Source organism: Symphalangus syndactylus, chromosome 3 (genome assembly GCF_028878055.3).
Source record: "Symphalangus syndactylus isolate Jambi chromosome 3, NHGRI_mSymSyn1-v2.1_pri, whole genome shotgun sequence".
Classification (NCBI taxonomy): Eukaryota; Metazoa; Chordata; class Mammalia; order Primates; family Hylobatidae; genus Symphalangus; species Symphalangus syndactylus.
Genome location: NC_072425.2, coordinates 15,995,113 through 16,019,634, shown reverse-complemented (window position 1 = coordinate 16,019,634; position 24,522 = coordinate 15,995,113). Strand labels below are relative to the sequence as shown.

At 52.1% G+C, this 24,522-nt stretch overlaps 1 protein-coding gene across 3 annotated transcripts; it reads left to right on the top strand.

Annotated features, from left to right (window-relative positions):
* Nucleotides 1–1,064: 1,064 nt before the first annotated feature.
* Nucleotides 1,065–24,478, top strand: TBC1D13 (TBC1 domain family member 13). Of its 3 annotated transcripts, XM_055270824.2 has the most exons (12): nucleotides 1,065–1,213; nucleotides 2,167–2,240; nucleotides 4,555–4,595; nucleotides 5,200–5,261; nucleotides 5,414–5,513; nucleotides 6,329–6,411; nucleotides 11,517–11,676; nucleotides 16,891–17,101; nucleotides 17,582–17,745; nucleotides 19,915–20,075; nucleotides 20,311–20,368; nucleotides 21,889–24,478. In XM_055270824.2, the coding sequence occupies exons 1-12, from the start codon at nucleotides 1,191–1,193 to the stop codon at nucleotides 21,952–21,954; spliced, it is 1,203 nt and encodes a 400-aa protein (XP_055126799.1). In that variant the 5' UTR covers nucleotides 1,065–1,190; the 3' UTR covers nucleotides 21,955–24,478. The 3 variants fall into 3 exon arrangements, with proteins under 3 accessions (XP_055126799.1, XP_055126801.1, XP_063491963.1); XM_063635893.1 differs by lacking the exon at nucleotides 4,555–4,595 and having other exon boundaries at nucleotides 1,199–1,213; XM_055270826.2 differs by lacking the exons at nucleotides 16,891–17,101; nucleotides 17,582–17,745 and having other exon boundaries at nucleotides 1,077–1,213.
* Nucleotides 24,479–24,522: the final 44 nt, after the last annotated feature.

Below are 24,522 nucleotides of genomic sequence, written 5' to 3'. Positions count from 1 at the left end.
GCAGTTTCTTTTTTTTTTTTTTTTTGAGACAGGGTCTTGCTTTTTTGCCCAGGCTGGAGTGCAGTGGCGCTATCTTGGCTCACTGCAAGCTCTGCCTCCCGGGTTCAAGCAATTCTCCTGCCTCAGCCTCCTGAGTAGCTGGGATTACATGTGCGCATCACCACACCCGGCTGATTTTTGTATTTTTAGTACAGACGAGGTTTCACCATGTTGGTCAGGCTGGTCTCAAACTCCTGACCTGGTGATCTGCCCGCTTCGGCTTCCCAAAGTGCTGGGATTACAGGCGTGAGCCACCGCGCCTGGCCTACTCAACTAATTTTTACATCTTTTGTAAAGAAGGTAATCTCGAGGAGCTGGGATTACAGGCGCCTGCCACCACGCCCGGCTAATTTTTGCATTTTTGGTAGAGACGGGGTTTCACCATGTTCGCCAGACTGGCCTGACCTCAAGTGATCTGCCAGCCTCGTCCTCCCAAAGCGCTGGAATTTACAGGGATGAGCTACCGCGCCCGGTCTAGCCTATTTTTCTTAAGATATCATTTGTGTTTTTTTCTGTCTTCCTAACTTACATTTTATAGGGTTTGCTGGTATAGTTTTTATAAAAAAAAAAAAAAGTTGCGCCGCGCACGGCGGTTCATGCGGGTCCCTGCTATAAAGGCCTTGAGGATTCTGCAGAGACCAAGATAAGCTGGAGGGCCTGAACAGTTGAGCAGGGGAGGCCGAGACTCCTGTAACAATCATGCAGTAGTTAATTACAGGGGGGTGCGTGCAGGGAAGACGACAGGGTGACAGGTATATTGCGTAAGTAGACACTGGGGCCCAGGGAAGCGCAAGGAATAGTCCAGAGACATACAGTCTGCGCTGTCACCGGCTGGTTCTCAAATTTGGCCTGCAGGGTCGGCGGCGCTGGGGGCTCCCGGCCCGCGATTGCCACGCCCACCCGACCCGAGGTTGCCCTGCTCAACCCGGCCGTCCGTAGCAGCCAGTACCGTGTGGAAGCGTGAGAGTCGAGGGGTGGCACGTGACTGGCGGGGCGGGGCGGGGCGGGACCGGGGCGGTGGAACGCGCAGGCTAGTGGCTGTGTTTCCCGCCGGAGGCTTTTGCTTAGAGCCCCGCGTCCCTTGGGGGCGGCGGCGCAGGCGGCAGAGGCGCAGGCGGCGGAGGCGGCTGGGGGGTCCGGAAGTCAACACCATGTCAAGTCTGCACAAGAGCCGGTAAGGGGCCATGGAGCCTGACCCGGCTGGGCCACTCCTGGTCAGGCTGCCCCTTCTGCCCCTCAGAAGGGGGAAACGCGGGTGTGGCCAGGAATCGGCAGACCCCCTCGGCAGAGGGTCTCGAGCGTCCACCTTCTAACCTCATTGCCTGTGGGCTGCAGGAACGACGGAGGGGCGGCCCTTCTGCCCCTGGTGTCACTCCTTCTGCCTCCCTCATCCTGGACCCCTGGTTTTCCCCTTCCCCTGAGTCTTCCTCGTCCAGACCCCCATGCCCCGCCCCCGTCCCTTTCCCCCTTTTGATCCCCCTGCTCCCGTACTCTCTCCAAATGCACCCTGTCCCCGTGCCTTTTTCTTACTAAGATTGCTAGAGAACTTGCATTCTCCAGTCTGGCCCCTCCCCCAGGCCAGATCCTGCAGCATTGGCTGAATTTTGCTCACTCTTCAGTTTTCCTTCAGGACGTGTTTTTTAAACCCTTTGTCCTTGCCTTCTGGCAGGCCCAGAGGTCTTGTAGTGGTTATATTTGTGAGCATGGTCCATTGTCTGCAGATCGAATTACTCCTGGTTCCTGAGGTCCAAGGAGTTCAGTTGGTGGCTGTGCGTGGACCCGGCCTGGCCGGCAAGAAGTGCCCAGTAAATGTCAGCTCACTAAATTTTAGAATGTTGGAATATGTCTAATTTTATGGTCCTCATTTGGGAACTTCTAGACAAGAATATCTCTCAAGTTTCTTCCCTGGCATTCTGTGTTTCTGGTTGTAGAGGAAGAAGTGAAATATAGTTTTGTTGTTCTCCAAAGCTGTCTTTGGTGAGGACCTTGACTAAGCTGTGTGATTTTTATGTCCTAAAGGGGAGAGAGGCACAGGTTGGAAACTGGCGGTGTGAGGGAGCTGAGGGCTGTGGGTCTCACTGAGCCGATATCAGCATGCTTCATTTGCTGCCCTATTTCCCCTTCCAGAATTGCAGATTTCCAGGATGTCCTGAAGGAGCCCTCAATTGCATTGGAAAAGCTGCGGGAACTCAGCTTTAGTGGTAAGAAGCCATTCTGTATTTTCAGGGTTTCCCTAGAGCAGCCCTGTGGCTAGAATACAAGGGGAGGCCACACCTGGTCAGCTCTGGGGCCCAGCTGCTGGGGGCTGGGGCCTTGAAGGAAATTACACATAGACTCTTGGGGCCTTTTCCAGATTCTGTAGAGCTGAACAGGCAGTGACTGCCTTGAGCTTGGAGGGGTTTCCCAGAGGGCCAGTGGCCACACTTAGCATGCCTTGCCCTAAGCTTTCCACAGGAGGTGCCAGATTCCTGAGAGTAACAGGATGGGACTGAAGACTGGAGAATGAGAGTGGGGGGGACCTTTTGAGCCCAGGACAGTCTTTCCTCATTCCTTAGCTAGCTTCCTGTGTTGGTGAGTTTGGTTAACTGCAGGGTGGTTCCTGGTTCTCTCCCTGGCTTGGGGTCTAAGCTGCCTGAACTAAACCTTGGCTAGTGGTAAAATGGGTAGCCTTGGGACACTGACTTTAAGGAGCTGATCCTGCGGTGTTAGACTTTGCCCCAACAAGCACAAAGATAACTCTCTTTTTGCCTGTTTTAAAAAATAACCCAATGTGTTCTGCATAGCTTCTTGTCACTTTTTTGCCCCTGTAAGTTTGTCAGCAAGAACTTCTGGCCGGGTGACGTGGCTCATGCCTGTAATCCCAACACTTTGGGAGGCCGAGGCAGGTGGATCACCTGAGGTCAGGAGTTCGAGAACAGCCTGGTCAACATGGTAAAACCTAGTCTCCACTAAAAATATAAAAAAGTAGCTAGGCATGGTGGCACTTGCCTGTAATCCCAGCTACTCGGGAGGCTGAGGCAGGAAAGTCACTTGAACCTGGGAATTGCAGTGAGCCGAGATTGCGCCATTGCACTCCAGCCTGGGTGACAAGAACGAAGTTCCATCTCAAAAAAAAAAAAGAGAGAACTTCTTATATTGTCCCTGTCATCCTCATAGATTCTGAAGCGGAGGTATTTGCTCATGTTCACGGTACCAGAGATACTATAGCAGAAGCTGCTCTAGTGAGCTTCCTGATCTTGTTGCAGGATAACTTTGTCTTTCTGTTCAGGAGTGAAATATAGGCCCCAAAGGGGAGGCAGTCAGTGTTAGTAGTTAAGAGTTTTACAGGTAAGTTTCCTTCTTATGACAATTATGCTAATCTTCCCTACTTACTGGGGTTATAATGGAGATTAAATGAAATAATATCTGTAAAGCACAAAATACTTAGCGTTCATAGCTTAGTTTATATTCCACAAATACATATGGAATATCTTCTATGTGCAATGCTCTGTGCTAGGCACTGGGAATAATGTGGTTTTTGTCCTTCTGGGGCTTACCCAGTAGTAGGGGTTACAGACGTTAAGAAAATACACCATATATATATATATAAAACAATTCCACTTATGACAGATGCTATGAAATAGTCACAGAGGCATTATTGCTTATAACAGGGGGAACTGACCTGAATTAGGATGAGATCGTGGTGGTAAAGGCTGCTCCTGAGGAAGGAATATCAAGAATGAGAAGGTGTTATCCTCAAAAGAATATTCCAGGCCGGGCATGGTGGCTCACACCTGTAATCTCAGCACTTTGGGAGGCCGAGGCGGGTGGATCACCTGAGGTCAGGAGTTCGAGACCAGCCTGGCCAATATGGTGAAACCCTGTCTCTACTAAAAATACAAAAATTAGCCAGGAGTGGTGGTGCACATCTGTAATCCCAGCTGCTTGCAAGACTGAGGCAGAAGAATTGGTTAAACCGGGGAGGCAGAGGTTGCAGTGAGCAGAAATCACACCACTGCACTCTAGCCTGGGCAACAGAGCAAGACTCTGTCTCAAAAAAAAAAAAACCAAAAAAAATGAACATGCAGTCTAGGCTGGGCATGGTGGCTCACACCTGTAATCCTAACACTTTGGGAGGCCAAGGCAGGTGGATCGCCTGAGGTCAGGAGTTCAGGCCCAGCCTGGCCAACATGGTGAAACCTTGTCTCTACTAAAAATACAAAAATTAGCCGGGCAGAGTGGCGCGTGCCTGTAATCCCAGCTACCTGGGAGGCTGAGGCTGGAGAATCGCTGGAACCTGGGAGGCGGAGGCTGCAGTGAGCCGAGATTGCGCCATTTCACTCTAGCCTGGGTGATAGAGGGAGACTCCGTCTCAAAAAAAAAGAAACCACCCAGTCTAGTAATCTTTCTTGGGGAAATGATTCTTGAAGAAGTACTTCTTGCGCACTCTACTCCCTGCCAGCTGGCTCCACGGTGAAGGGCTGGGGGTTCTGGGACTCCGGCCTGGGGCGTGACCTTTGCCTGCTGTGTCCACAGGCATCCCCTGTGAGGGCGGACTGCGGTGCCTCTGCTGGAAGGTGGGTGTGCCTGGGGTGGGGCTTCTGCTCTGCTGAGAGTCCCTGGGTTTTCCTGCATGGGCTGCCCCTACCCCTGGCTTCTTCCTCCCGTTCTGCACCTTTCCTTGCTTGTCTGAGGGAGCTTTTCTGGGAAGTTCTGGGTTTTCTGTTCCTCTTGGTGTCTTCTCTGGGATCCCCTTGGGGATGGGACACTTTGTAATGCCAACAATGAAGACCTCTGCTTCCTGGTCCATGAAGTACAGTGAAAGTCATGCTTATTGGGACAAAACAAAGGCCGTGCTTTGCCCAAAGCTCCCAGCTCAGGTGGCCATGGAAGCCCAGTGTCCTGGTTTCCAGCCCTTTAAAGCCCAGGGTCTGATGATCATGTGGAAAAGTGTGTGTGAGGAAAAGCAGAGGGAAGGGCTGGTTTGGGTTAAAGGAGGAGGGAGGCAGTGGGGAGGAAGAGGGAGGCTACCCCTAGCTCATGCTGGCATTCCTGGATTTTAGCCCATCTTGTCTTCTTGGGACTTTATGAGATGTTTTTCTTGAGGCCTGTCATCCCCGCCTAAAGACTGACGTTGGTGCAGGAGGGTCACCAGAGCTTTGTCCCTCTCCCTCTGTGCAGATTCTCTTGAACTACCTTCCCTTGGAGAGAGCCTCATGGACCTCCATCCTGGCCAAGCAGAGGTGAGACCCCATGTAAGGGCAGTGACAGGAGGGCCCTTGCATCTGACGGAGCTGGTACCGCTGGGGCCGCCCTGCCTCCTGCGGCTGCTGCTCTGGTCTGGGCTCCCTGGGCAGGACCGTTGGGAATCATCCTTCTCCCTTGTCTCCTGCAGGGAGCTGTATGCCCAGTTCCTGAGGGAAATGATCATCCAGCCTGGCATTGCCAAGGCCAACATGGGTGTGTCCAGGGAGGATGTGACTTTTGAGGACCATGTGAGTAGAGGTTGGCAGCAGAGACCCAGGACACAGAATGTGGAGGGGTGGCGGCCTTGGAGCAGGCAAGGTCCCCTGCATGCCAGGGGGTAGGTGCAGTCTGGTGTCAGTCCCCTCTGGACCTCCCAGTTCCTCCTTTCTGCGTTGAGTTACTAAGCTTGGGGGCCCTGGGCTCAGTAAGTAAGACAAACGATAGTTGGGGTCCAGGGAGCATTGCAGTGGCAGCCCTGCATCAGGTGCTCTGAGGACATGGTCTATTTCAACCTTCATCCCTGTTCCTTGAAGAAAATCAGAGCAGGGCGGGAGGGAGGCTAAGCTGCCCTCTGTGGCTGCCAGGAAGCCTTATTCTCCTCAAATGCTGAGCTCCTCCCTGGGCTTCACAGCGCGGGAGAAAGAAATGGATGCACCCCAGGCCGAGACTCACAGATAGGAATTGACGACTCAGAGCATCGATGAATGAGAGCTGAAGAAACCGAATTCATTCATTCAGCAAGCAAACATTTACTGACCACCTGTTATATGCAAAGTTCTCGAGCTAGAGTAATGGACAGAAAAGGAACAGAGTCCCTGCCCAGCAGAGATGTACTCAGAGCAGGCCCCCAGGCTGGGCTCCCGGCTGTGGAGTTTGAACGGATTCAGGAGGCTGAGGGAAGGGCTGTGTTGGTTCCTCTGAGTAGCTTGCAGGTGGTGTCAGGGCCACACCTCAGTGTGTGGTGGGATTGTTGCAGCAAGGCCACTGCTCAGGTTTCCGGGATAGAATCAGGCCCTGGGGCCTATCTGGGCCTTGGACAGAGCATCTTCATTTCTCCCCACAGCCACTCAACCCCAACCCTGACAGCCGGTGGAACACGTACTTCAAGGACAACGAGGTGCTGCTGCAGATCGACAAAGATGTCCGGTAGGCAGGGTGCCTGGGGCCGGGAGCTGGCCCATGGGACTTCTGGGGCTCTCTGCAGCTCTGTGTTTTCCATTTGCAGGCCGGGCCCATGGGTGGGTGTTTGCGGAGCTGCTGATGGATTGTCCCAGCGGTTGGGTCCAGGCTCTATGATGATAGGCTGAGAGTGAGGCTAGCGATGGAGATTCTGTGCTTGCATATACCTGGCTGTTCTTATCTGAGCTGTAGTTTCATTTGTACCCCAGGCGTTTATGGATTCATCTGACATTCATTCAACAAGTATTGAGCCCCTTTTGTGTGCCAGGCTTAGCACTAAGCTCAGGGTTGAGCACTGAATAGACTGTTGTGTACCCTCTCCTTAAGGATCTTAGAACCTAGAAGGGAGGATGGCAAGACAGACATTCAGCCCATTAGATCTTAGCAGATGGCATTCGTGGTAAATGCTCTTGAAGGAAAATTTGAGGGGGTTTGGGGAAACCTCACCTGAGAAGCAGTAATTCAGCTGAGATCTGAGGAGTGGGAGGCCTCAGGGGAAGAGTGCAGCAAAGGCCGCGTTGGGCAGGGAACTGCCCTTGGCAAGGTCCAGAGAGCCCGCAGAGCTTGGCACATCTGAGTAATAATGCCAAGGCCAGGGTGGGAGATAGGGGCCGGACCTTGGACTTGATTCTAAGAGCATGAGGCAGCCATGCAAAGGTTTTGAGCAAAGGAGTGACAGGGTCAGATACGCAGTTTTTAAAATCTTGAGCTACAGTGTGTTTGTGCTTTTCCACTTGGTGGAAATGTGGAGATGCTGGCTGTGCGGCCCTGTCGGGCTGGGGAGTTTGGCAGCGTGTTGGGCTAGGTGAGGAGCTAGAAGGCAGGCCTTGTCCACAGGTGGGTGGAGTGGCCTTGGGTTCTGGAGTCCATTTGCCTGGTTTCTGTTCCGCCTTTACCAGTTGTTAGCTGTGTGACCTTAGGCAAGTGACTCACCCTCTGATCATTACTCTCTTTAGTGTGAAGTAGGAGTAAGGTGGTTCAGGCTAAGGGCACAGAACGGGCTGGGTCTCCACAGATACGTGGGACTGTTGTGCTGGTCTTAGCACATACAGAGGCCCTTAGAATGATCAGATCTCCATCAGAGAAGGGTCCTGGGAGCTTATCCTGTTCCTTTTACAACAGCCTGCCTGGGACCTCCGGCACTTGGTCAGACAGGACAAGCCGGCACTGTGACCCGCAGTGACCCTTCAGAATCTCCAAGGGGCAGCTCTCAGGTGCCCAAGTCAGTCTGTGCCAGTACAGACAGGTGCCCCTCCATTCAGCTCCTTCTCAAGGAATGGCTGAGTACCGGTGTCAGGAGGGGTTTAGGAGTGAGCAGGACTGAAACAGTCTCTGCCTTCTGAGAGCTTCCAGTGTAAGTCAGGAGACATATACTAAACCTGGAAACAGATATGTAATTGCAAATACTGTAATGCTGTGAAGGAGAGAAAAACTGGTGCTTTTAGAGAATCAGAGAGAGGCCCTGTTTTCCTTTGGGGGGTCGAGGAAAGCCTTTCTAGGGAGGAGGCTCAGGATGAGATATGAAAGAGAAGGAGGCAGCAGGGAGGCAGCAAGCTGGGTGGAAGAGTCTGCTGGGCTGAGGCACAGCACATGAGAGTGCCCTGTGGCCGGGGAAGAAGGCGCGTGGCAGGATAAAGCAGGGTCCTCCTTGCCCTCCAGCCACCCTGGGTGCTGCTCCTCAGCCCAGGCTCATCTTCAGATGGCCCCACGTGACCCCCGCACAGGGCAACTCAGCCAGGCTGCCGGAGAAAGGAGGCACTGCCTCTTGTGCTCTCAGGCTGGGGTTGGTGCAGCGTTTACCCACGAGGTGTTCTGATTGCCGTGTTCAAGTCAAGAACCACTCCGTGACCCAGGGAAATAGGTTCTGTTTTTTTTGTTTTCTGTTTGTTTGTTTGTTTGTTTTGAGACAGTGGCTCCCTCTGTGACCCAGGCTGTAGTGCAGTGGTGCAATCTCGGCTCACTGCAACCTCTGCCTCCCGGGTTCAAGCGATTCTCCTGCCTCAGCCTCCCTAATAGCTGGGATTACAGGCATGTGCCACAACGCCTGGCTAATTTTTGTATTTTTAGGAGAGATGGGGTTTCACCAGTTGGCCAGGCTGGTCTCGAACTCCTGACCTCAAGTTATCCACCCACCTCAGCCTCGCCAAGTGCTAGCATTACAGGCATGAGACACCACGCCTGGCCAGGTTCTGTTTCACATGGGTAGTGATCCTTTGGTGCTTCTAGAAGCAGGTTTGCAATGTGCTAAGTATAAGAAGTCTGAAAAATGTGCGTGTACTGCAATACATGTATTTTAAAAACTTGATCACATTCTAGACGCCATCTCCCAACTTGTTTTCCCTCTCACTGTGTCTTGGACATCTTTCCAGGTCAGCTGTATAATAGTCTGTTGTACAGTGTATAACTTATGGAACCAAATCTCTTTTGCTACTACAAACCACTCTGTGTTTGTGCACATTAGATAATTTTTTTTTTTTTTTTTTTTTTTTTGAGATGAAGTCTCACTCTGTCACCCAGGCTGGAGTGCAGTGGCGCGATCTCGGCTCACTGCAACCTCCGCCTCCCGGGTTCATGCCATTCTCCTGCCTCAGCCTCTCCGAGTAGCTGGGACTACAGGCGCCCGCCACCACGCCCGGCTAATTTTTTGTATTTTTAGTAGAGACGGGGTTTCACCATGGTCTCGATCTCCTGACCTCGTGATCCGCCCGCCTCAGCCTCCCAAAGTGCTGGGATTACAAGCGTGAGCCACCGCGCCCGGCCTGATAATTTTTTTTTTTTGAGATAGGGTCTTGCTCTGTTGCCCAGGCTGGACTGGAGTACAGTGGCTTGATCTTAGCTCACTGTAGCCTTGAACTCCCAGGCTCAAGTGATCCTCCTGCCCCGCCTCCTGAGTAGCCAGGACTGCAGGCACATGCCACCACACCCAGCTAATTTTTTTTTTTTTTTTTTGAGGTGGAATCTTGCTCTGTTGCCCAGGCTGGAGTGCATTGGTGTGATCTTGGCTCACTGCAACCTCCAGGTTCCAGTGATTCTCCTGCCTCAGCCTCCTGAGTAGCTGGGATTACAGGCGCATGCCACCACACCTGGCTAATTTTTTGTATTTTTAGTAGAGACAGGGTTTCACCGTGTTAGCTAAGATGGTCTCCATCTTTTTTTTTTTTTTTTTTTTTTTTTTTTGTGAAGGAGTCTCACTCTGTTGCCCAGGCTGGAGTGCAGTGGCACCATCTTGGCTCACTGTAAGGTCTGCCTCCTGGGTTCACACCATTCTTCTGCCTCAGCCTCCTAAGTAGCTGGGACTATAGGCGCCCACCACCACACCCAGCTAATTTTTTGTATTTTTATTAGAGACGAGGTTTCACCATGTTAGCCAGGGTGTTCTCGAGCTCTGGACCTCATGATCCGCCTGCCTCAGCCTCCCAAAGTGCTGGGATTACAGGCTTGAGCCACCGCACCTGGCCCTAATTTTTTACGGAGATGAGGTCTCCTTTTGTTGCCCAGGCTGGTCTTGAACTCCTGGGCTCAAGTGATCCCTCCTGCCTTAGCCTCCCGAAGTGCTGGGATTACAGTGGTGAGCCACTGTGCCTGACCTAGATAAATATTTTTACATGGAAATATGTTTGGAGTTTAAAAGAGGAGTTAGGTTGTATGACCATCATGCCACTTTAAAAAAAAAGTATGTATCTATTTGCAAATACACATAAAATGTGGGCATGTATACATATACAATGACTACTGCTTTTTATTTTTATTTTTATTTATTTATTTATTTTTGAGACGGAGTCTCGCTCTGTCACCCAGGCTGGAGTGCAGTGGCGCGATCTCGGCTCACTGCAAGCTCCGCCTCCTGGGTTCACGCCATTCTCCTGCCCCAGCCTCTCCGAGTAGCTGGGACTACAGGCGCCCGCCACCACACCCGGCTAATTTTTTTTTGTATTTTTAGTAGAGATGGGGTTTCACCGTGGTCTCGATCTCCTGACCTCGTGATCCGCCCGCCTCGGCCTCCCAAAGTGCTGGGATTACAAGCGTGAGCCACTGCGCCCGGCTCAAACTACTGCTTTTTAAAAAAAAATACTGTTTTTAAAATAAAATGTTGTAATCGTTGTTATTATTATTATTTTTTTGAGACCGAGTCTCATTCTGTTGCCCAGGCTGGAGTGCAGTGGCGCGATCTTGGCTCACTGCAATCTCCTCCTCCCAGGCTCGAGCAATTCCTGTGTCAGCCTCCCCAGTAGTTGGGATTAGAGGCACCCGCCACCACACCTGGCTATTTTTTTTTTTTTTTTTGAGATGGAGTTTCGCTCTTGTTGCCCAGGCTGGAGTGCAATGGCACGATCTCGGCTCACTGCAACCTCCGCCTCCCAGGTTCAAGTGATTCTTCTGCCTCAGCCTCCCGAATAGCTGGGATTACAGGCATGTGCTACCACGCCCGGGTAATTTTGTATTTTTTTAGTAGAGACGGGGTTTCTCCATGTTGGTCAGGCTGGTCTCAAACTCCCGACCTCAGATGATCCGTCCGCCTCAGTCTCCCAAAGTGCTGGGATTATAGGCGTGAGCCACCATGCCCAGCCAATTTTTGTATTTTTGATAGAGACAAAGTTTACCATGTTGGCTGGGCTGGTCTCGAACTCTTGACCTCTAGTGATTCAAAACGTTGTAATTAAAAACAAACAATGCTGGATGGGTACGGTGGCTCATGCCTGTAATCCCAGCACTTTGGGAGGCTGAGGTGGTTGGATCACTAAGTCAGGAGTTTGAGACCATCCTGGCTAACACAGTGAAACTCCGTCTCTACAAAAAATAAAAAATTAGCCGGGCCTGGTGGCGGGTGCCTGTAGTCCCAGCTGCTTGGGAGAATGAGGCAGGAGAATGGCGTGAACCCGGGAGGCGGAGCTTGCAGTGAGCAGAGATCGCTCCACTGCACTCCAGCCTGGGCGACAGTGCAAGACTCTGTCTCAAAAGAAAAACAAAAACAAAAAATAATGCTTTTGGGGAGTCTTGGGGTCTACTGGCAGATGAGATGGCGAAAACTTCCACCCTGAGTAACAAGATTCTTTCCTGTTCCCTCTTGACAGGAGGTTGTGCCCAGACATTTCCTTCTTCCAGAGGGCCACTGACTACCCTTGCCTCCTCATCCTGGACCCCCAGAATGAGTTTGAAACCCTTCGTAAGAGAGTGGAACAGACAACGCTGAAATCTCAGACGGTGGCCCGGAACCGGAGTGGGGTCACAAATGTGAGTGCCAACCTGGGGTCCCCAGAGACTCCCCCGACAGTCTTTTATTTTCCTTTTTCTCTTAAACTCCTGGCCACAAGGTGTCGGGCCATGACCATCTGCTTGACAGTTACTCAGAGCAATCCTGATGCTGCCAGATCCTGGGGTGCTTTCTAAAAGTTGGGTGACAGAGGTTCACTATGTCCCAGCTGGGTGTAATGGCTGCTGGGAAGGTTCCTGCGTCACAGTGAGTGAATGAGCCAGGCTTCTAATCTTATAGTGGGGATGGCTCTGAGAAGGTCATTACAAATGTGAGAAAATGTGATAGGGCTGGGCACAGTGGTTCACGCCTGTAATCCCAGTGCTTTGGGAGGCTGAGGCAGGAGGATTGCTTTAGCCCAGGAGTTCAAGGCCAGCCTGGGCTACATGGTGAAACCCTGTCTTTACAAAAAATACAAAAATTAGCTGGGCATGGTGGCGTGTGCCTGTAGTCTCAGCTACTCAGGAGGCTGAGGTAGGAGGATGGTTTGAGCCTGGGAGGCAGGGGTTGCAGTGAGCCTACATCACACCACTGCCCTCCAGCCGGGTTGACAGAGCCAGACCCTGTCTCAAAAAAATAAAAAGAAAACAGCCAGGCATAATGGCCCATGCCTGTAATCCCAGCACTTTGGCAGGCCAAGACAGGCAGATCACTTAAGGCCAGGAGTTCAAGACCAGCCTGACCAACCCGGGAATTTAACCCCATCTGTACTGAAAATACAAAAATTTGGCCCTGGCCAGGTGTGGTGGCTCACACCTGTAATCCCAGCACTTTGGGAGGCCAAGGCGGGTGGATCACCTGAGGTCAGGAGTTCGAGACCAGCCTGGCCAACATGGTGAAACCTTGTCTCTACTAAAAATACAAAAATTAGCCGGGCATGGTGGCAGGTGCCTGTAATCCCAGCTACCCGGGAGGCTTAGGCAGTAGAATTGCTTGAACCCGGGAGGTGGAGGTTGCAGTGAGTCTAGATTGTACCACTGCACTCCAGCCTGGGCGACAAAACCAGACCCTGTCTAAAAAAAAAAATGAAGAGAGCATTCCAGGTGGAGAGGAGGGCAGATGCCGAAGTCCTCAGCGGGAGAGAGCATGGTGTGTTCCAGGTCGGGGAGGCCACAGTGTGGCTAGAAGCAGAGAGCGAGGGAAGAGGTTGGTGCTGGTGAGGCCACGTGGGGCCTTTGTCATGAGGGGTGGGAAGGATCCCTTACAGCACTGTAAGCAAGGCAGTGACATAATTCATATCTGCTTGTGTCAGAAATGCTTTAGGCACTGTGGAGATACAGGAGTGGCGGTAGAGAGGCTACCTGGAAGGACATTGCAGTTGTCTAGGCAAGAGGTGGTGGGGGCAGAGATGCAGCAGGGTTAGATCTGAGAGACTCTGGGTGGAACTGATAGGACCCCCAACTTTTAATAGATTCCTGTCACTCTGAGAAGCTCCTTGTAGTCAAACAAGTATATTACCTTATTCCTTAATTTACACCCCCTACTTTGGCGTCTGGAATAGTGGCCTGTTCCCCTAAACTTTTCACTGTCTTCCATCAATGGAAAAACCCTTTTCTGTAGCCTCCAACAAGCTAGGGCAGGTACTACTGCAAAAGTTTTTCTCCCCCTGGGGAATGACTTTGTTTTTTGTTTGTTTGTTTTATTTTTTTAAATAGATACAGAGTCTTGCTATGACACCCAGACTGGTCTTGAACTCCTAAGCTTAAGCGATCCTCCTACCCGGGCCTCCCAGAGTGTCAGGATAACAGGCGTGAGCCACCACACCCAGCTGGGAATGACTTTGATGGAAGCTCTGACGGGCAGGGGCAGATATGGCCGATCCAGGGTTGCAGGTGCCTATGAGAGTTGGGTGCCCAGCAGAACTGCTGTGCAGTGCAGATTGCGTGGCTAGATAACCAGGAGGCTGGCTTTGTGGGCAGCACTCTTGGCTGCTGATTTCCTGGGTGAAGGGCCGGGAGGGGACTGGCTCCTGTCATTCCTTTCACCGTAGTAACTAGGTGTAAGGAGCACTGTTGCCGAGTTTAACTTTTGGTCCTGGTAGCAGAGAACCTACCAGAAACTTCATCCCTAAGCTTCTGGGTTCATGATTGGGCAGTTTGAGTTGAAGACCATCTGTGTGACTCTGGGCAAGTCATACCAGGTTCACATCCTGGTCTTTGTTTCCTCGACCATAAACTGGGCATAATCATTTCTGCCCTGCCTAAGCTGCCAAGAGGATGAAATGAGGTCATGGCTGTGCAGATTCTTCAAAAGCAGAAAGCCCTGGGCATCCTCAGGAGGCAGCCTGCCCTCAAGTCCTGGACCTTAGGTTTGGGAGTCAGCCAGTTCAGGGTCAAGTCCTGATTCCACCACCTAATGTTAGACAGTTAAGGAGTGGCCCTACATTTCTGAGCCTCAGTTTCCTCATCTTGAAAATGATGTTGAGAGAATATTTTAGATTGTTCAGTGGATTAAATGGAGGAATACCTGTACAGCATTGTCTGCCACATAAAAAGCTCTTGGTAAGGGCTGGGCCTGGTGGCTCACGCCTGTAATCGCAGCACTTTGGGAGGCCGAGGCGGGTGGATCACGAGGTCAGGAGATCGAGACCATCCTGGCTAACATGGTGAAACCCCGTCTCTACTAAAAATACAAAAAATTAGCCGAGCGCGGTGGCGGGTGCCTGTAGTCCCAGCTACTCGGGAGGCTGAGGCAGGAGAAGGGTGTAAACCTGGGAGGCGGAGCTTGCAGTAAGCCAAAATCGCGCCACTGCACTCCAGCCTGGGCGACAGAGCGAGACGCCGTCTCAAAAAAAAAAAAAAAGCTCTTGGTAAATGTGGCTGATGTGTGTCTCTGTGTGAACATCCCTGCATGTGTGTGCATACATATGTATATGTATGTTATGGGAGAGGGAGTTTAATGTCTCCAGGACCCTCTGCTTCCAGGATGGCTTCATCCACTGTCACTGCCTGGGTTCTCTCATATGGGTCACTCACCTCTGGAGCTTCCACCTGAGCAGGTCTAGGGCAGGGCCCAGCACTTGATTTACAAAGTTCCCAAGAGATCCTGGCAGGCAGCTGGTGTTGGGGGCCCGTGCTCATTGCAGGAGTCTTCAGTAGGGATCATCATCTCTTTATTTATCTTCCAACCTTTTTTTTTTTTTTTTTTTTTGAGACAGTCTCGCTCTTTCGCCCAGGCTGGAGTGCAGTGGCACAATCTTGGCGCTCTGCAACCTCCGCCTCCTAGGTTCAAGCAATTCTCATGCCTTAGCCTCCTGAATAGCTGGGATCATAGGCGCGTGCCACCACGCCTGGTAATTTTTGTATTTTTAGTAGAGATTTTTGGCCAGGGTGGTCTCAAACTCCTGACCTCAAGTGATCCACCCGCCTCAGTTTCCCAAAGTGCTGGGATTACAGGTGTGAGCCACTGCGCCTGGCCTCCAACCTTTTCTTATGAAAATTTTCAAACATTCAGAAAAGTTGAAAGGAGAGTACACTGGATAACTATCTGTATACTTTCCATCTAAATGCAACAGTTGTTAACATTTTTCACATTGCACTTGATCTTAGCCAAAAGGCCGAGAAGCGATAACATTTTTCACATTGCTTTATTTGTGTGTGTATTATATATAGAGAGAGAGCAAGTTGCGGTGCAAGACTGTCTCGGGGGAGAAAAAAAAGAAAGAAAAGTCTTGGCCAGTTGTCTGTTTTTGACATATTTAATGTTTGGTTTTTTTTTTTTTTTTTGAGACAGAGTCTCGCTCTGTCACCCAGGCTGGAGTGCAGTGGCGCGATCTCCACTCACTGCAAGCTCTGCCTCCTGGGTTCACGCCATTCTCCTGCCTCAGCCTCCCGAGTAGTTGGAACTACGGGCACCCGCCACCACACCCGGCTAATTTTTTGTATTTTTAGTAGAGACGGGGTTTCACTGTGTTAGCCAGGAGGGTCTCCATCTTCTGACCTCGTGATCCACCCACCTTGGCCTCCCAAAGTGCTGGGATTACAGGCGTGAGCCACCGCGCCCAGCCTGTTTTGTTTTTTGAGACGGAGTTTCACTCTTATTGCCCAGGCTGGAGTGCAATGGTGCAATCTAGGCTCACCACAACCTCTGCCTCCTGGGTTCAAGCACTTCTCCTGCCTCAGCCTTCCAAGTAGCTGGGATTACAGGCATGCACCACCATGCCCGGCTAATTTTTTTGTATTTTTAATAGAGACAGGGTTTCTCCATGTTTGTGAGGCTGGTCTTGAACTCCCGACCTCAGGTGATCCACCTGCCTTGGCCTCCCAAAGTGCTGGGATTACAGGTGTGAACCACCGTGCCTGGCCCTAAAGTTTTTGTTTTAAATTGAAGTGTAACTTACGTGCAATTACGTGTACAATTAGAGAATGTTTTTCTCGTGTGTGTACCTGTGTAAGTGCCAGTCAAGATACAGAACATGTCCACATCCAGCAAGTTCCTGCATGCCCCTTCCTAGTTAGTACTTCTCACTGCTCTGACTTTTAGCACCATAAGTTAGGTTTTAGGACCATTCGTTGTATTGTAGAATGTTCCATGTTCTAGGTTTGTCTCCTTGTTTCCTTATGGTAGCGTTTGACTTGTTCCTCTGCGCCAGAATATGTCTCATATGCTAGATAGGTCCAGGCTTAACAGTAAACATTTACATTTCTGGCAAGAACACATTGTCCTCCTTCACATTGTCCATTTTTTATTTTTTTTTATTTTTTGAGACAGTGTTTTGCTGTCACCCAGGTTGGAGTGCAGTGGTGTGATCATAGCTCACTGCAACCTCAGCCTCCTGGTCTCAAGTGATCCTCTTGCTCTAGCCTCCCAAGTAGCTGGGACCGCAGGTGCGTGCCTTCACACTCCACTAATATTTACATTTTTTGTAGAGATGGGATCTCCCTATGTTGCCCAGGCTGGTCTCGAACTCTTAGGCTCAAGTGATCCTCCTGCCTTGGCCTCCAAAAGTGCTGGGATTACAGGCATGAGCTATTGTGGCCCACCCATGTTGTCTCTTTTTTTGTTTTTGTTTTTTTCTCCTGAGACAGGGTCTTGCTCTGTCACCCAGGCTGGAATGCAATGGTGTAATCACGGCTCACTGCAGCCTTGACCACTGGGGCTCAACTCCCACCTCAGCCTCCCAAAGTGCTGGGATTTCAGGCATGAGCCATTGACCGCAGCATTGTCTTTCTTGACGGGCTCCTCTTCTCCTCCAGATGAGCTCCCCACACAAGAACTCTGCGCCATCATCCCTAAATGAGTATGAGGTGCTGCCCAATGGCTGTGAGGCCCACTGGGAGGTGGTGGAGCGGATCCTGTTCATCTACGCCAAGCTCAACCCTGGCATCGCTTATGTGCAAGGCATGAATGAAATCGTGGGTCCCCTCTACTACACCTTTGCCACCGACCCCAATAGCGAGTGGAAAGGTAAGAAGGCTCTTGGTGCCCACATCCCTCGTTGCTGACCCGTGTCAGGCCCTTTTGGGCCTCTGTTCTCCCTCTGCCAGATGAGGAGTTGGCCTGGATCATCTCTGAGATCCTTTGCAACTGTGATCGTCTAGAATGTTGGATGTTTACTGATCTCTTGATATTTGTAATTTAATTTCTGGTAGAGAAGGTGGATATATAGGAAGCCGAATTATAAGATTTAAATAATGATTTTTAAATTGTCATCAGGAGAGTGTGTAATAAATTGCTAAGTGAATGTATAGTATTGCCAGATGTGAGAAGAAAGAGGCGACGTCTTTAGCCTGGGGGTGGAGAGGGTCAAGGACAGAGGAAGGACTGAGCCAGACCATGAGGATGGGGCAACTCGGCGGGGCTCAGAGCGGGGCAGATGTCTGGTAGGTGAGAGGTGGGGTGGGCCTGGGGTGTGCCACTTCTGCCCCCATCCTGCGTCTCTCCCAGAGCACGCCGAGGCAGACACGTTTTTCTGCTTCACCAACCTCATGGCCGAGATCCGGGACAACTTTATCAAGAGCCTAGATGACTCACAGTGTGGCATCACCTACAAGATGGAGAAAGTTTACTCCACCTTGAAAGATAAGGATGTGGAGCTCTACTTGAAACTGGTGAGGACCCCAGGAACAGAGGGGTGGAAAGGGACAGGAGGCAGAGAGTTGCTGCGCCATCCCAGCCCAGGGCGAGGTCTGGCTTGAGTCTGGGGGTCAGAAGTAGCTGCTGCTGCTGCTGCCTGGGACGCTGACCCATGTGCTGAGGCAGCTGATGGTGGACCCCAGCTGGGAGGGAAGGGGAAAGTTGAGAATGGTGCCCACTGTGTGCCAGGCATACTGCAGGGCATTTACTATGAACTAAATTGTTTAAGCTGTTAGTAGTCTTCTGAGGTGTTAACGTCATCTTTTTTTTTTTTTTTTTGAGATGGAGTCTTGCTCTGTCGCCCAGACTAGAGTGCAGTGGCTCAATCTTGGCTCACTGCAAGCTCCACCTCCCAGGTTCATGCCATTCTCCTGCCTCAGCCTCCCGAGTAGCTGGGACTACAGGCGCCTGCCACCGTGCCTGGCTAATTTTTTGTATTTTTAGTAGAGATGGAGTTTCACTGTGTTAGCCAGGATGGTCTTGATCTCCTGACCTCGTGATCCACCCGCCTCAGCCTCCCAAAGTGCTGGGATTACAGGCGTGAGCCACCGTGCCCGGCCTAACTTCATTTTTTTAAATTAATATAATTTAAAAAATTGTACTGGCATTCCGTGTTTATTTCATAGAACAAAAGGAGAAAATTTATCTACATGTAAACAAAAAGTTTCATGAAAAATAAAATACATATCTAAGCATATCTTTTTTTCTTTTTTTTTTGAGACAGAGTTTCACTCTGTCGCCCAAGCTAGAGTGCAGCGGCGCAATCTCTGCCCACTGTAAGCTCTGCCTCCCAGGTTGATGCCATTCTCCTGCCTCAGCCTCCCAAGCAGCTGGGACTACAGGCGCCCGCCACCGCGCCCGGCTAATTTTTTGTATTTTTTGTAGAGATGGAGTTTCACTGTGTTAGCCAGGATGGTCTTGATCTCCTGACCTCGTGATCCACCCGCCTCGGCCTCCCAAAGTGCTGGGATTACAGGCATGAGCCACCGCGCCCAGCCCTTTTTTTTCTTTTTTTTTTTTGTTTTTGAGATGGACTCTTACTCTGTCAGAGGCCAGGTTGGAGTGCAGTGTTGCAATCTTGGCTCACTGCAGCTTCCGCCTCCCAGGTTCAAGCAATTCTCGTGCCTCAGCCTCCCCAGTAGCTGGGATTACAGGCGTGCGTTACCATGCCTGGCTAGTTTTTGTATTTTTAGCAGAGATGGGATTTCGCTGTGTTGGCCAGGCTGGTCTCGAACTCCTGACCTCAAGTGATCAGCCTACCTCGGTCTCCCAAAGTGCTGGGATTACAGGCATGAGCCACTGTGCCTGGCTGGCCAGGAATAATCATATCTTTTTAAATAAATATGGGTTGAGTGTGATGGCTCACAGTTGTAATCCTAGCACTTTGGGAGACTGAGGCAGGAGGATCGCTTGAGCCCAGAGGTTGAGCAACATAGTGAAGCTTTGTCTCTACAAAAAATTTTAAAACAAATTAGCCAGGCATGGTGGCACAGGCCTGTAGTCTCAGCTACTCGGGAGGCTGAGAGAGGAGCCCTCGAGGTCAAGGCTGCAGTGAGCCATCCATGATTGTGCCACTGCACTTCAGCCTAGGCAATATAGCGAGACCTCATCTCTAAAAAAAAAAGGAAGTATGCTTTTGCTGTTTTGTAGCATGCTTTTTCAGTTAATATTCACTGTGGCTGACCAGAAGGCTTGTCTCTACTGGGAATAATTGCCTGTGGAATTGTTCTGTGGATTAAATGAGTGAGAGGACATATTTAATATGCTAAGCATAGCCCAGGCTTTTAGTAAGTGCCCTGTGATGGTCACTCAGCACATCCACAAACCCAAGTCTATCATCTGCAAAGTATGTGAAAAGAGTTTGAGCCATCATTTATAAATCTGGAGAGCTTATTATATAAAGGTTTGGGTTTCCAGCTTCTCTTAAAAAAAATAGGAAGATCTGAGGATGCTGGCTGGCAGCAAACAGGCTCTGCCCCTTTACCAAGCGAGGCTGTCTGGCAGCTTGGTGCCAGCCCTGGTGCTCACACCTGGTGTGCTGGACCCTGCTGTTCTGAATTCACTTCTGACCCACTGTGTGGTGCTCCATGGCCAGCAGCCAACACAGAGTCCTGCCCCCCCCACCCCCCACACTGTCTCCCTAGCAAGAGCAGAACATCAAGCCCCAGTTCTTCGCCTTCCGCTGGCTGACACTGCTCCTGTCCCAGGAGTTCTTGCTGCCTGACGTCATCCGCATCTGGGACTCCCTCTTCGCCGATGACAACCGCTTTGACTTCCTCCTCCTTGTCTGCTGCGCCATGCTCATGTGAGTGCGGGCATGAGCTGTCATCAGCTCACCTGGGCAGTCCTTGGAGAAGCCAGACGGGAGGACCCTCTGCCCCTGAAGGGTGGGCAGTGCTGCTCTTTCATGGCTGGAACGGGATTCCGGAGTCCTTGGGAGGGTACCAAACCAAACTCGAGGTGGGTGGGGAGGGAGGAGTGGGCAGGGCCTGCACTCAGAGCATCCCAGGTCCCAGCGCTTTTGCTGCTGCTTTTCATAGGCTGATCCGGGAGCAGTTGCTGGAAGGGGACTTCACTGTGAACATGCGGCTGCTGCAGGTAATGGGAGTTGGGGGCAGGCTCAGCCACTGCCATGAGGCCGGCACTCGCCAGGCACCTGCCCACACCAGCTGCTGCCACAGGCTGGGCAGGGGCAGTGGAGCGTAGCAGGGATTAAAGTCCAGACCCCTGAGGCAGATCTGGTTTGGATCTGGGTTTGAATCCTGGTTCTGCCACTGACCTGGAATGTTGGGTGGCCTTGAGCAAGTGACTTGGCCTTCAAACCATGTACTCTACATAGGTGTTCACACCCAGGACACAGCAGGTGCCCAGAATGTGGCTGTGCTCGCTAGTGCCATGCTCAGGCCTGGGGAAGGAGGGCGGGGTGTAGTGATTAAGAACATGGGCTCACTGGGTGCAGTGACTCATGCCTATAATCCTAGCACTTTGGGAGGCTGGGGTGGGTGGATCACCTGAGGTCAGGAGTTCAAGACCAGCCTGGCCAACATGGCAAAACCCCGTCTCTGCTAAAAATACAAAAATTAGCCGGGCTTGGTGGCATGTGCCTGTAATTCCCAGCTACTTGGGAGGCTGAGGTAGGAGAATCGCTTTAACCAGGGAGGTGGAGGTTGCAGTGAGCCGAGATCACGTCACTGCACTCCAGCCTGGGCAACAGAGCGAGACTCTGTCTCAAAAAAAAAAAAAAGAACATGGGTTCAAGGGCCTACAGCTTTAGGTCCACAGTTTTGCTCTGCTGTGCTCATTACGTGACCCAAGCCAAGTTACAGCATCTCTGGGTTTCGGCTTCTTCACCAGCACCTGGCCTTAGTGTTGGTTTGTTGTTTGTTTGTTTGTTTGTTTTTGAGACGGAGTCTCGCTCTGTTGTCCAGGCTGGAGTGCAGTGGCGCAATCTCGGCTCACTGCAGCCTCCACCTCCCGGGTTCAAGTGATTCTCCTGCCTCAGCCTCCCGAGTAGCTGGGATTACAGGTGTGTGCCACCATGTCTGGCTAATTTTTGTATCTTTAGTAGAGACAGGGTTTCACCATCTTGGTCAGGCTGGTCTCGAACTCCTGACCTCAGGTGATCTGCCCACCTTGGCCTTCCAAAGCGCTGGGTGTGAGCCACCAAGCCCGGCCTAGAGTTGGTTTTCCTAGAGTTGGTTTTCCATAACTTCATGGACTAGATCTGGAAAATGGGCAGAATCACAGTAGCCACTCAGAGGGCTGTTGGGACTTCAAGCTGATGCTCAGACACTGGCCCAGTCCCACTGGCTCCACACGAGGGAGCTCGGGTTCAGTGGCAGTAGTGGGAGAGCTGAGGCAGCATGGTCTGGTCCTGAGGAAAGGGCTGTGAGAGCCTGGGAGTGGTTGTGTTTGGATCGGTTGAGTTGGTTCTGCACGGTGTAGCGTCAGCTGCATGCAGGGGTCTGGGGGTTGGGGAGTGCAGGATGCCTGGTATTCCATGCTCCTGCCCCTGAGGCCCAGGATCCAGCATGGTAACGGGTCCCAGCAGGGAGGGTGTGGGTGTGGCAGGGGTGAAGTGGCTTCAGAAGCAACTGTTGGCCTTTTCCTGTGCCCAGGACTACCCCATCACAGATGTCTGCCAGATCCTGCAGAAAGCCAAGGAGCTCCAAGACTCAAAGTAGCCCAGTGGCAAGAGGCCCATGTTCAGGAGAGAAGCCTCCCGACCCTGTGTCCTGGCTCCCGGGACACACAGAAACCTGTGGGAACCCAGCCTGAGGGGAAGCCACAGGATTGGCCCGAGACCCAGGCCATGCCCACTGGGGACACACGGTGCCGTGCTCCTTCTTTTGCCACCACGCCCAGCTCCCCGCCTGCCCTGCACCCTGCCCTCTTTGCCCAGGATACTGAGGAGGGCTGGAGCTCGGGAAGTTGTCCTTCCTGGGCCAGGGCCGTTTCTGGCACTGGGAGGCTGGCAGGGGCCCCTCCCTGCCTCGGCTCTGCCGCCCCAGTCTCGGTTCCTGCTTCTGGTCTTCTCCTGGGCTCCGGTCAGGGGAGGTGCTTGGCCAATGGGCCAGAAACCACTTCTGAGCGGGGCGCTTCGGCTGCTCCACAGGGAAGGCGACACTGAAAGCTGAGTCCTGCCATCTGTCTCACCCACAGATGTCTGTCTGTAGTCGGTTGGTGTGAACGTGGGCCCAAGTCCCCAGGCGTCTCCTCCGTGTGTGTGTGTGTGTGTGTGAGGGGGCGAGGGTCTCTCAGGCCTCCAGGTCTCCCAGCCCCTCTTCTCTGTCTCTACCTCTCTGCCTGTCTCCTTCCGCCTCCTTCCCAGAGTGGGACTGTGTCCTGCTCCATGTTTCCTCTCTCCATGACTCTCCCTGCCCTTCTCTGTTGGGGTGCCTTATCCTGAGCCGCCTCCTCTCCCCGCTTCCCTCTGCTCCCCTGAACCTGGGAGACAGATGAGGAGACTGGCTCAGGAAGGCCCCTGGAGGTCAAGCTTGGCCTTTGCCTCCTGTTCCCATCCCCCAGCCCTGGCTCCAGGGTCCTCCCAACTGGGAGGGAGTCCTCCGTGCCTCACTTAGAGGGTTCTGAACCCGTTCCCTACACAGAAATCTTGGAAACCAAATGCTGCTGAGTATGGATGAAGCTTTGAGCCTCCTGCCCCTGCTTTCTGCCCAGGGAGGGAGAAGGAAGAGGGGGAGCTGGTTTTTCTGGAGGTTTCTCCAGAGGCCCTCCTGTCCGAAAAGAAAAGGACCTTGATTCTGAGCCCAGGGTCGGAACCCGTTGCTTCAGAAGAGTTGTCATTCCCTTGGCTTCCAGGTCCCAACCCATGGTGGGTGAGTCCCACAAAGGGTAAGTGGGAACTGAGGAAGCCTCTCTGGGGCTGGGGGTAGCTGAGCTTAAAGGCCCTGGGTCCTGCCAGTTCCAGGAGGGCCATGTCTGTGCCTCTGTGTACTCCTCCATGCCCTACGGGCTGAGGGAGGTGCAGGGCCTTCCCTGACCCCTGCCTAAGCTGTTCCCAGGGCTGGAGCAGGTGTACCCTGAGCAGGGGCAGCTGGCCGCTCCCACTTCTCACCAAGTCACCTCCCTCCTTGTACAAGTTTTGCGTCCAGAAGCTGGGTGCCATAGTGAGGACCCTCGTCCTCCAGACTGGCTGGCAGGAGTCAGGCCTCAGCAGCCCTCCTGCCCCCAAAAACCTTCCGAGTCTGGTTGGCAGGACTTCTCGCTGCCCTCCCAAGCCCGGCTGTGGGCCAGAAACGGCTTCCCCAGGTGGCTCTTCTACCAGGCTTTTCCTTGGATGCTGCCTGGATTTTTGCACCTGCCTTTCTGTCTCCTCTCCCAAAGCACAGTGTTTGGGAGACTTCGACTATTTATTCAGACTCCTAGCTATGTATTGCACATTGGCAAGTGCTCTGGGGATGAGGCGTGGGTGTAGGAAGGTAGAAAGGAGTTGGAGACAAGATCCTCTTCATTTTCCAAGATCAAAGTCAGCCTCTTCTCCCCATGCTTCTAGGACCTGCCTCGTTTTCCAGCAGGTCCTGGCTGGGCGGGCTCTGAGTTCTGTACTGGAATTGAGTGTAAAGATGGGAAGAGAACTGGGCTGACTCCAGGACCTCCAGGATGAGGCAGAGACATGATGCTTCCTGCTCACCTGGGCCACCCTCTCTCCAGCACTTGTCAGCTGGTGGTTCAGCCCCTTCTCCAACCCCTTCACAACCTTGGGCCACTGCCTGGGACCCAGCAGACACTGCCCAGGACTCCTAATGCACTTGCTCTTGTCTGCCCCCTACCTTCCCTCCTGGGACCACACTACTTGAATCACCATTAATTTGCCTCACTGGCAGAGTTGGGTCAAGTGCCCTCTCCTTGACCTTGAGATGAAGGTCAAGAGCACAGGGACCAGGCCTTGGTTAGGCTGAGCTCCCAGCAGGACACCACCTGCAGAAAGGACCCGCCCTGATAATGTCCCTTCCCCAGATTCTCAAGCAGATGCCCAAGGGAGGTCCCCACAGAGCCAGTGTGCCTGAGGCTTCCTGCTTGAGAACCTGCCCCCTGGATCTTGGACACTTACAGATTGAGCCGTATGAATTCAGCAGGTCTCACTCCAGAGGGTCAGAACGTTTGCTTTAGTTTTTTTCATCTGTTTTGTTCCTTGGGTCAGTGCTGTTGATGACGAGTTGTCTTGAATAAATCATGTGTTCTTTGCAATGGGCATTGGTGCTGTGATGAGCTGAAACTTTGGAGACCTCAGA